We start from the raw sequence: 12,500 nt of genomic DNA, 5'->3' as shown, positions 1-12,500 counted from the left end.
ACACTGCTCAGACAATTTCAATCCCAGCATTGAAGGTGAATATATAATTGTCACCTGAACTTCGTTTACTGGCAAAGCCCCCACGAGTGTTCCATAGTTCAGTGGAACAGCATCCGAATTAGCAATCGGAAGGTCGTAGATTCGACTCCTGCAAAGGAGTACTCGGATTTTTTTCCGAATATCCCCGAGATCCTATCGAAATCATGGATCATGGCCTGGCTCCTACGAGTCTCCTATAGCTCAGTGCTTGAGCATCCGTACTAGTAATCGGAAGGTCGTAGGTTCGACTCCTGCAAACTTCGGGAGCACCCGGATTTTTTTCCGACTATTCCCGAGTCACCATCGATAATAAGGTTGATTTCTTCAAGTCATATCTGGAACAACCCTGGTCCCTAAACCCTCACACTAACGGATAAAACGATAGTTGTTCCGATTCGTTTCTTTTTATAAGAAGGGCTATGTTAGAAAGCAGGAAATCTGCCCTACCATTGTTAAGCTAAGTCGACTCCATAGACGTTTTTGCAGATACCGCGGCCATTTTGATTTCTATTCTTTAAAATAGCTATTATGGGATGCCCATTAGGCATTTACATATTTATTTGCCCCCTGAGCATCCCATAACGTCTTTCGAAACAGTAGAAATCAAAATGGCCACCGCATCTGCAAAAAGGTCTATATAGACCGTATTCATAAATGGCGGCCAATTTATAATTCTTTTGTCGAAGTGCAAATTAGCCTACCAAGCCTCGATACCATACAGTGAATCGAAAAGAATTCTTGCTCTAAAATGAGGCTTGGTAGGCTAATTTGCACGTGGACAAAAGAATTATAAATGTGACCGCCATTTATGAATAAGTTCTATAGCTCTTGGGGTTTTAGGGACTCCCCCGCATCATCCACCCGAAGCAGAACCCCCTGAGTAGCAATCGTGGCACATGAGTGGCAACCGTGCACACGAGCACTATCACCAGGTGGACAAAAAATTCCCTTCGGTATATCACACGGGGAAAAAAGGCTGGAACGCCGTACGTTCCACCGCATGCACTTGCTCTGATGCCGTAGGACAACGTCTGGCAAAGCACCTTTTTGAGGAGTTTTTATATTTTATGTGCAAGCCTTAAATGGTTCTGCAAATGGGGTCGAACGACACGTACCTGGGTTTGCCTCACACTTGTGAGGCAAAGTGGTCTCTGGCAAACAATGAAGGCACAGATCAAAACGTTTTGCATATTAAGTACCATGCCGAGGAAAACAGAAAGGAAAGAGAGTCACTTCTATTTTCCTGTCGCCGAAGAGAAATCCGCACCCGCAAAGCATTTTTGACAACCTAAGATCGCGGGATAACGGCAAGAAAATTGGTACCCACCCCTACCCCCTAAGGGTGAAAGAAGATGTCACTTGGGCAAATGCTAACACACATAATCTTTTACTATCAGTACAGAGATTTCCAAAAATGCCACCCATCCCCCCCCCTCCCCCTCACCCCCACTTCCTCTATGGTACCATCTGCCTCCCCACTGGCTCATGCCAGGAGCCTCCAACTCCAATAAACCCCCCCAAATGTTTAGACGAGTTCTTAAATGAGATTTGGCCTGCACGAGTGACCATTCTCAATCCCATGGGAAATATTTCTCACACAAGACTTGTGATTACCTGGAAAGGTCTGGTTTCACGGGAAATCCCCGCCACGCCCTTCCACAAATACAATGAAGTTGCTCCTAATCATGGGTTCCTGATCATGCACTATAAGAGGCTATTAGTGATTAAAGTATTTGCTTTAACATTTTTTTACGGCCAAACCATTATAACAAAATCAAAAAGGAGAATTCTCTAAACAAACACTCTCGCGGGTACAGCGTCAGTTTCCACGTTTAATATAGGATGGAGCTTGCGAATGAAGAGCATCGCTTTACGAGACAGTCAAATTTTATTGCATTTCGCAAGAACGTGAAACTGTTCCAAAAGACATGAAAGCATTGTGGCAGAGTGTTCGCTTAAAGTAGTGTTTGTAACTGCAGGAAGATTTTGTTTGTCCGTCAAAGCGTACATGCAAGTACAAACCCTGCTGTGCATCACACCACTTACATTAACAATTCATATACCAAACATTACTGGTTTACTTGGACTCGATTTCCAGCCGTTTTGGGAGTGCAGTTAACATCGTCCTCCCAACGAACGGCAGGGTAACTGGTCCGCGTCGTTTGTCCGTGATGTAGCACCCGTCTCAATTGTACTTGGCAGGCAGGCGACTTTCTGATTGGTGGAAAATACAATTGGATGGACCAGTGATCCAGCCGTGGTGTGCGCGGAGGAACGCGGGCGCACAAAACGGCTGGTCAATCGAGCCTATGGTTTACTATGACGGACCTCGAGGTGTTCATTAATTTCCGGCTTACGAACACTGGTTAGATTACGTTCTTAAGATAAGAACTGTGAGAGAGAGAAAGGCAACCTTTCGTGTCATCGATTACGAGTGTTCTCATAAATCTTGAGGCTGGTTTTAATACCAACAAGACGCCTAGTGGCGTTTAAAGTGCCCCTGTGATAAAAAAAACCACTTCCTTTTTTCCTTCAGATTTTGAAAATGTGTTTGCTTAACACCTGACTGGCAAAATTTTGAGCTTTGATTTTTATCCAAAGGCCGTTTACTTTGAGTGTAAGTTTTGGATTTCACGGTCCGCCATTACTCACGTTCAAAACTGACCGATTGGATCCAGGGAAAAGTGACGTCAGAGGCTCACTAGCTTAAAATTTCAGCGTGTGAACGCAGCTTATTATTTATGAAAAGCGTGAGTTTAAAAGTCTGAAAGCCCAAAACCCCCGTGCTGCATATTAATTCTGCGGCATACACACGTATTGCATTCTTAAACTAGTGAGCCTTTGACGTCATTTTCTCCTCGATCCAGCTCTCTCAAGAACATAATGTTAGTAATGGCGGACCATTAAATAGGAAAATTACAGTTAAAATAAAGAGGTGTCTTTTTGAAATCAAGGCTTAAAACCTGGGTCACTTAGTGTTTTGTTAACAAAGTTTTGAAATCCAAAGAAAAATATGAATTGATTTTTTGGTCACAGGGGCACTTTAAGTGGGTTGCTGCTGTTTGGGTAAAATTTGAAGGTTGGTTGCAAATGTCACTGATCCCTAAAACCGACTGAGAGTCAAGGGACGAGGTAAAAGCCCTTAAAGGAATGTTAAGTGTGATGACAACCGAACATATACTTCGCGATTTCAAGCGTTTTCATGAATTGATGTTATTTGTATGTGCCCACATTCAATAAAAGTGATTTTAGTTACATTTATTAACGGTGGGAACCAGAAAAGAATGGAAGAGGTGTAATATTCTCGCGTTCATCGCTGTTCTATGATCGCGCTTGACCGAAAAAATGGACTTCAAGGGAGGCTTAGGTTGTTAGCTCTTAGAGCAGACTAAGATCACTTCAGTCATGCGTTTTTCTGCGAATTCAGTCTGAGAACGCAGTAATTCATGATTTGATGAAGCAACCCCGCAATAGCGACACAAAAGGCCTGATTTGGGTTCCTGTTTATCACAGAGTAAAACGCGGGAATCGCGAAATGCGATCGATTGCTTAAATCAGGATTTTGAAATATTGTTACATAAATGCGACCCAAAGATTATTCCAACTTTTGTCACTTATGTTCGGGGTTTCAAATTTTTGCAACTTTTGCTCCGGACCAAAATACGGGATACATTCTTCTTCGAATTCAGTCCGAAAAGGCAGTAATTCGAAGAAGGGAAGCAGTATGTGCGTTAGGAAGTCCTTGTGAGCTTTTCCGATCATCTTTCGCGCGAAAATAAAAAGACACCTACGCACGTCGTATATCCAACATGCCAGTATCAAGCCAAGAGCTTCGCGACTAGCCAGGGTTTTCGAAAGTTTTGTTAAGTAGCGGACGCATTTCTGAAAGCACCGAGGGTGACATCCCCCCCCCCCCCCCCCCCCGAGCAAAATGTTTAAATAGAACACTTAGAAACGCTGTTTCCAGTGTTTCAGGAACCCAAGAATCAGTTTCCCAGGCAAGGCTGGAGTTCACTCAAATTGTAATAAAAAATAAAACAAACCCCTCAAATATTGCCATCAAAGTACCGGACATGGAACGGGAAACGACCGGACGAGACGCTCGGCCTCCGGCCTCAAACGAAAACCCTGACAAGCACGTGGCTGAATACGACGACATTCAAGCCATTTTTACATGTGGTCTGTCACAGGCATCCCACGTAATAATTATTCATATCCAAAGCAGATGATAATTCATGTAAAAATAAAGCAAATGAAATGATTTTCACATTTGCATGAAACTTTGCTTTAATTTGGTGACTGTTGAAGAGCAGCCGGTAGATAGGGATAAGCAATTTAGTTCTAACGTGTGAATCGTTATTGACAGCAATTTCTCTTCTTTAGTACGACACATTATCGAACATACATTCTTTGCATCCGTTATGGCGTTTCACGGAAAAATAACCCTTTCTTTAAGACACAAGAGAGAAAAAAAAGACTCGCTTTCAAGAGAACAACAGAAACCTTCTTCGCCTTCCTACTTCAGGAATGTTTTAAATGGCCATCAGTTTTATGACGGGAATTAAGGACGGTGCCTACTATTGTTATTGCGCGTACGTTCTGCGCATCTTCAGATACTCGGGTTTCCAATAGGTAGTGCTTACTAATGCAGGGATATTTTTGCACGGTTTAAATTTATGCGGAGAAAGCAGAACTTAGCAAGTGCTCTTGGTATCCAAAAAGAAAATTAGGGGCTAACCATGCATTTTTCAGAAGTTATTAAGCTTTAATTTGGAAAGGAACGCCATACATTGCTTTGCATTTTAAAGCTTTTTGCTAATATTGTGGATTAGTTATCTTTGAAAAATGCGTCGTTACCCCCATTTTTTTTTTGAATTTTAATAACACTTGTTGCGATCTGCTTTTCCCACATATTCATAAAACCGCGCAAAAATACCTTTGAATTATTAGGCATCGTCCTTAACCCTATTTCGGTAGGTTTGGTCCTCATTTTGCTAAGTCCGACCCGCCCAGGTCCAAGCTAAGCCGAGCCTGGAATTGGTCAACGGCCTTACAAAACTACTATTGACGCTAAAAATGTGTTATAAAACCGATAATTGACAGTAAATATCTAAAATTATACGTCTGTTATACAGCAACTATTATTCCAGGCTTGTTAGTACATTTTGAACTTCATCAAATACCTAAGAAATGAAAACAAAAAGGTCAGGAAAGCGCGTTTTAATTAACTTATGATGCTCCCACTATACTAAACTATACTATACTATACTATACTATACTATATTATTAAAAACTGGATCATTGGATAATGCAATTCGAGAGTTTTGATTGGCTAAGCCATCATGGGTTATGAGCCATTATACCATGATCTACAAACACGGCAAGCATATGCGTGATTTTTTGGGCCTTTTTATTTTTATTCTAGTCTAGTTTTCTATATTTTGGGGGCGTTTTTAATAAAACAATTATTCCACTCGCGCTTGTTGGTTATGAGATGATTATAGCCTCGTTGGCTATCTATCATCTCATATCCAACACGCGCTCATGGAATAATTGTTAACTATACTATACTATACTATACTATACTATAAAAGATGAAAATTTGCTTTTATCAAACGAGTTGATAAAGGTCGAATTACCACGGTGAAAGATTTGGAAAGATGGCGTTTCGAGCGTTAGCCCTTCGTCAGAGCGAATAGAAGAATCGTGGGTGTTGTTGGTTTTTATAAGGGTGTGGAGGAGCTTTGCCATTGGTGGAAATATGGTGACATGAAATTGTGAATAAATTAATGGAATGAGAGGTGTTCATTTATTCCGTGAGGATAGAGTGTACCTACTAGTAGTTGAAAGATTAATTTTTGTTCGAGATTTTTGCGGCTTTCTGCGTTCCCGTGGTGTAAGGATAGGTCACAAATTGTCATGTTGTGGTGGGGTGATTAGGAAGATTAAAATGGCGCGCAGCTGGTTTTGTCGCATCTGTGTGTCTTTTTCTACATCTCGTTGGTGTTCCCAAAAGCGGTTCGACAATCTCCATCATTAATTTATTCACACATTTATGTCACCATATTTCCACCAATAGCAAAGCTCTTCCACACACTCATAAAAACCACTCAGGCTTTTTAGTCTTGACCAGTGGAATGCAACCTGTGTTTTAAACCCGTTTGTTTTTTAGTTTCTGCGCTGAAAACTTCGCTTTTGAGATTTTAGTATCTGTTGCGGTTTTTCCATTTTTAGCATTTGATATCCGGTTTTCGGGTCCGGTACCTGATGCGGCTTTCGCGGTTTTTCCTACTTGATGAAAAGGTTTTGGTGCAGGCAACATGGGTGACAGCCATGTGAACATTCTTCAAAATTACTCTCATTTCTCGAATTAGCCTAGTTCGATTGCGGTTTTCAAAAAGTTGGTTTTGATACTTTTGCCTGCGGTTTTCGATCTTGATCAAAATGTACAGCTGTAATTTTCCCTTCGGGGTGATTTTTTTGGGCGGTTTTGCAGTTCGTTAGGACCCCCATGCACTCCATGTTACACTCCATGTGACACCTTGAAACATCTCTAGTTGGCATAAATGTTACAATATACACTTTCTTCCAAAATGGCCGCCATTGTAGTATTCTTAAGCACGCACATTTTTGAGGCGCGGACGGCAACCGGAAGTGAGCTGTTTTCCCTTTTAACTTGGCTTCAGACAACCACATTTACATTGCTAAGTATCTTTTCTCCATTAGAGATGATTCATGTAAAAATCTGGCACAAGAAATGTCCTCTTCCGGTTGCCGCCCACGTCTTAGAAACGCGCATGCTTAAACTCCCTAATATTTAACTTTGAACGAGGCCACAAGGGCCAATTTGCATGGAAACAAAAGAATACTAAAATGGCGGCCATTTTGGGATAAGGTGTATTATATTCTCACCTCCTCTGGAGATTTTATTGCTTGAATCTTTTTCACAAGTCCTAACTTTTCATAATGTTGAATAACAGGCAGTGTTTGTGTTTCATAGGTGTGAAACCTGATTTTTTGAACAAAAGAAGAGATCAACGATGAAATGATATGCAGTTAACACCCACATAATTATACATGTAAGAACCTAGATTTTTTCAAGTTAGGCTAAATAGGTTCTTTTAAAAATGGTATTTACAGCAGTTTTAGGCCATCTAGGTTCTTAAAATTAATTGCTTCTTATTTCCACAATTTATAAAGATATACCTGTATAAAGAGATATGTAATTTTTCTAGATCTATACTTGCAGTAATAACCACAAAGCAAAACTACAGCTTATTTTGTTCTTTACATGTATGTCCTCAATGTTCTAGACATGAAATCATCAGATATAAAACTGTAACATCTACAATTTATGGGCCTGCAAAGCCTGAAGGTCTATTTGCAATCAAGCAATTGAGGCCAGAATTCTCAAAATCCACACGACAAATCAAAGTTATTCTTCCAGTTGCCTGAAATTTCAAGGTCATTTTCTTAAATAAGAACTTGTTTAATTTGTTAGGCTAAGTTGTTTCTTATGGAAGGGGGGACTAAAATGAGATTTTTAGCCAAATAGGTTCTTAAATTCTAGGTTCTTATATACAGGTGTTTGCTGTATGCAATGAACCATTTATTAAACTGCAGATATGAAATCAAGTAAAGCATGATTCTTGCAGTTAATTGAATGCAATTTTAGCAATTGCATGGAGAAGCCTGAAAAATGCAGGACTTCAATAGGGTTTGAACCCGTGACCTCACAATGCCGGGGCAACGCTCTAACCAACTGAGCTATGAAGCAAGTGATGTTGGGAGCTGGTCACAGGTTCAAACCCCGTTGAAGTCCTGAAATTTTCAGGCTTCTCCACACTATTGCTAAAATTGCTTTCATAACTGCAAGGATCATGGTGTAGCTGGGCGAGGCTAAATCGTGTGGGTGGGTGGGTCGTGGGTGGTGGGTCGTGTTTGTTTGAAGTTAAAAAAAAAGATATATATTACATGTAGCTCCCTCAGTAGGTAAAGTCTGTATACGAGCCAGGAGGCCTATCAGGCCGGAGCTTATCCCCGTTTCCACGGCATGAGGCGACTAGGAGTATTTCTACTCCCCCCTGGACGGGATGCCAGTCCATCGCGGGGCTACCCCCAGCATTAAATTTGCTGGTACCCACTTATACACCTTGGTGGAGAGAGGCACTGTGAGAGTGAAGTGTGTTGCCTAAGAACACAACACAATCTCTCCGGCCAGGGCCCCGAACCCGGACCACTCGCTCCAGAGTCGGACACACTATCCATGAAGCCATCGCGCCTCCCAGTGCTTGGTCCAAATTTGCAATTGCCCTAAGAGTTAGGGTTAGGGTTAAAGGTATGTATACATGACGTGTATACATGGAGGATCTTGGACCCACGACCATGACACACAACCCAAGACTCACAACCTACCCACCCATGCTGATTAGACACTCTCGGTGTAGCGTCACATGAAAAGAAGAGATTAAAGAAAATTACGCTAACGTCTTCAATAAAAATAGCAATAATGAACTTTATTTAATTGTCACCTGAATTGAGCACTGGGGAACAAATTGGGGGCACTGTACAAAAAGAGGGGGAAATAAATCCTTGGTACCAGGAGGAAAACCTCTCGAAGCAGAGGAGAAAACCGCAGAGTCCGGGAGTTGAACCCAGGCCACAGTGGGAGGCGAGTACTCTCACCACTGTGCCATTCCCTCTCCCAGTGCTGCAGATGGATATCATTTCAGCTTGGGTTCACAATATTATTATTGATAACAGGAAAAACCTTTCACACCAGTGCATTGTTTCGTCTGGTAAAAAGTAACACTCTACATCTGCATCATACATTTTTACTAATACCGAATTATCATGTTATGTAATGTGTACACTGTACCATGATCTTTGTCAAAAAGTGATATTTTACTTACAAGTACAAGGTTTTTCTTCTATTACGCCAAAAAACGTTTTACTGTGAGTTAACATTTGGATTGTCCACCTCACTTACAACCTTTCACAAACATCTGCACCAGGTGCTAGAAAATACCCTTTAGAATTATTCTAGATTTGGAGATAAAATGGTTTTTCCTTCATGTTTGTGACACTCCCTTCTTTTTTCATGGAAAAAAGCAATTACTGGTGAGAAGTTTTATTCATGTACCTCTTTCTTAGACTTTCAATATTATCATCAGATCTCCCACTGGATTTCGCTCTCTCCATTATTCTCCTTATGCATTCCTACCAAGGAACATACACATCATCAGTCAAAATACAGCAATTGACATTTCATCATTCTCTATCAATACACTCACCTCCTAAGGATATACAATGTAATATGGCATTTTTGAGTTATGTCTGCCTCCTCTTCAAAGCGAGTCCAAGGGCAAAGTTTTTCTTATGAAAATTACTTTTCTTTCATGTAAAGTGGAACTAATTACCACCAAAAAAACTTGACACTTAGACTCGCTTTGAAGAAGAAGCAGACATGAACTCGGAAATGGCCTATTGACACAAACTCACAACAACAATATTATAATAATTATAACTATAGTAGTAATCATGGATTAGTAAAGTGTGTTCAATGTATAGTAAACTAATAATATTTTTTATTGTACTGATTGCCCAGAAATATTCAGGGAAAGTGGACGTGTGGAGTGCTTTCTGACATTACGCAGAGAGAACTTGAATCTCCCATGAAAAGCAGCTGAGTTGACAAATCACAACTTGCCATCATTGCCAGCACGAATTGCCATGCGGGAGTGAATTGGCAGTGTCTGTTTCCTACAAACCACACCACTTCACAGCTTTCTGATGTTCTGATATTTCAACACAACTTCAATTACTTTTGAAAAAACAAGGAAGAAAACGACCAAGGAACCAACACCTACAACTGCAAAGCACGTAGAAATATGGGGAATTTTAACATTAGAATGCATCCTCCTTTGTTGGAACGCAATAACTGGCCACGTCCCAGCAGATATGTCCAGAAATGTCCTCAATTAGATGTGCACAGATTTCAATGAGCGTCATTAAGTGTACCCTTTCTCTTCTTCCCAACCTTAACATAACTTGTGTCTCGGAATACAGACAGTTTACGCCACAAAGTGTCGCCAAATGTTGCTTCTCAAGTAAGGATAAACAGTGTTCATGGCTTTGAATCCTGCTGAAGCCAGCTGAATTTTTCAGGTGACTACAATAGGCAATTATTACTGAAATTATCCAGAAGTGTGACGCTCAGTTCTCCCTTTCATCTTATTTATTTCACAATACTTAAACATGGCCAATCACATTATTCAGAGGAGGTAGCACGGCGAGAAGAACACTTGCCCTCCACAAGTGCCCATTAGTGTCACTTCAATTCCAACTTGCCTTCTTATCCAGGCTGACTTTGTACTGGTTCATTGTTTCTAGCTGGTTATGATAAGTGCTGCAGCATCATGCATGGACCAGAAAGTGACTGCTTCTGGCACTTCACACGTTCTAGTTCAATCAACAAAAGTTGAGCAACCCTAAATAATGAGACAGTTACGACGACAGAATCAAAATCAAGACACTTACTTCTTCAGTGCATTCAAAGAACAACACGCATTTTGTGTACACCTTTCCATCCATCACTTTGTTCCAGCCTTGCAGATTATTATCATTTCTTGGAAATCCATCAATAAGGAATTTTTTTATGCTATTTTTGTTCATTGCCTTTAAAAAGAAATTAATGTTAGAAAGCAGAGAAAATTTTTTGTACAGCTGTTAGTTTGAACTTCATTAATATGACTTTGTTTAAAAGGAAAAAAAACTTCTAAGAAACAAATTTTGTTCAGTACCTTTTCAATCAAGCTTATTGTAATTTCCACAGGAACGATCTTTCCTTCCTTGATGTAAGAGTCGATAAGGTCACCGTTTCCTGAGCCACTGGCTCTCTCTTCTCGCAACAATTCACCTGCTGACAAGTGGATATATCCAAATTCCTGAAAAAGATTGCAGCCATTCCAGATCTGCTGTTAGATTTAGCCAACCACTATGTTACTGGCTGTTAAGTTTACAAGCATTACACAGTAGGTGCTCTTAGATCTGTTGGAAATTGCAGCATATTGTGTGTAGGACTATGGTGACATTAAAATATGTCAGTTTTATCTATTGTCTGACAGTTTTGTTATTGTAAGTTGTAAATCAGTTTGTATAGCACAGGTACAACTGCAGCTTTCCTAAGGAATTCTAGAAAGTTTGATCTACCTGCAAGTTAATACACAGTAATTATTGCAGGCCTCTGTTTAAGCCCTGTTCTGACTAACAGTTGAAATTTGATCTTGGTAGTCCCTGGTTCAACTTCGTGGCGGCACTTGTAAATGACCAACTCATTTGCCTCCAACCAGTTGGGATTCTTAAAAGTTGTTGTTGTTGTTGTTCTGTTCTGTTGTTTCATTGATTGTGTTTCATTGGCCCTGAAAAGCTCCACGGTATATCATGAATGCAAATCCTCTTACATTTGTGGAAGGTGTAAACTGCAGATTGCAGGTAAGCCTCCCATGCAGACACTCTTAGGGCTTCGTCACGCATTCCTCCCCCAAGAGTGTCTGCTGAAATGAGGCGGAGTTTACGTAGACCAATCAAATCGGACTTCCAGATTCTGGAAGTGCACTTTGGACCCTGAAAATTTTTCGTATCGTTACTTCAAGAAGATGGGCTTCGTGTGCTGAGAATTTAAAGTCACTGACTTAAATTCTTATCAAAAAGATACTGGAGCGTATAAATTTCATGCTTTGGCTTAGATGTTTGCGGCTCTTCACGGAATGAGTACAGTAGCATTCATATGGTTGAAACATTTTGCTCCCGTGTGATTCAAATTAACCCAATTCGTGGCATTCACTTGGGATTGATATCATACTTACATTTCTTTCTGCGTTATTTCAGTGAAGTTGTTTCATTCAAACAACCCCATTTCTTGTAGTCTTTTGGTTGAACTGATTTAGGGTTTGTTTTATTTTTCAAATCAAAGAAAACACTGAGTACGAAGGATTGGTTCACAACACACAAACATTAAATCAATTATTAGAGATGATCATCACCAAAAGCAGTCTGGAAATTTCAAGCCTAAAGCTTTCAAGCTTTCTTTTCGCTACTATCCTAGTAGCGTTCATTGCGCTTGAAGGTTATGGTTCTGGTGCAGTTTAAGATTGAGTTTAAATACACTCGCAATACTTTAACATTTTTATTTGTAAAAAAATTATATATATTTCCACTGCACTTTCAATTTTAGATGAAACGACACCATACCCTTGCTAAGCACTCACATTTTGACTCGCGAGAGTGCACATGCATACTCCACTGCGGAAACAAAATTAATGTTTCTGAGGAATATTTTGGAAAGGCTTCGTCCCTTTCATGATTCATGCAAAGAAGAAGTTGATGCATTGATGTCTCCAGGGGAGCAATCTACATAGCGCTGATTGGTTCTTATGTAATCTGCATGTGATTTCCAGATG

At 40.3% G+C, this 12,500-nt stretch overlaps 1 protein-coding gene across 1 annotated transcript in view; it reads right to left on the bottom strand.

Moving 5' to 3' along the window:
• Positions 1 to 4,308: 4,308 nt before the first annotated feature.
• LOC138024276 (UMP-CMP kinase-like) overlaps positions 4,309 to 12,500 on the bottom strand; it is a 9,020-nt gene continuing 828 nt past the window's right edge. Inside the window, exons 2-6 of the mRNA XM_068871435.1 lie at positions 10,842 to 10,985; positions 10,579 to 10,716; positions 9,182 to 9,258; positions 6,952 to 7,048; positions 4,309 to 5,222 (exon numbers count right to left, since the gene is read on the bottom strand). Coding sequence (XP_068727536.1) covers positions 5,181 to 5,222; positions 6,952 to 7,048; positions 9,182 to 9,258; positions 10,579 to 10,716; positions 10,842 to 10,985 — 498 coding nt within the window. The 3' untranslated portion in view covers positions 4,309 to 5,180. The remainder of the gene's footprint in view (positions 5,223 to 6,951; positions 7,049 to 9,181; positions 9,259 to 10,578; positions 10,717 to 10,841; positions 10,986 to 12,500) is intronic.

Source organism: Montipora capricornis, chromosome 11, assembly GCF_036669925.1.
Source record: "Montipora capricornis isolate CH-2021 chromosome 11, ASM3666992v2, whole genome shotgun sequence".
Classification (NCBI taxonomy): Eukaryota; Metazoa; Cnidaria; class Anthozoa; order Scleractinia; family Acroporidae; genus Montipora; species Montipora capricornis.
The sequence above is the reverse complement of the archived record's forward strand: the minus strand, read 5'-3'. Positions and strand labels throughout refer to the sequence as shown.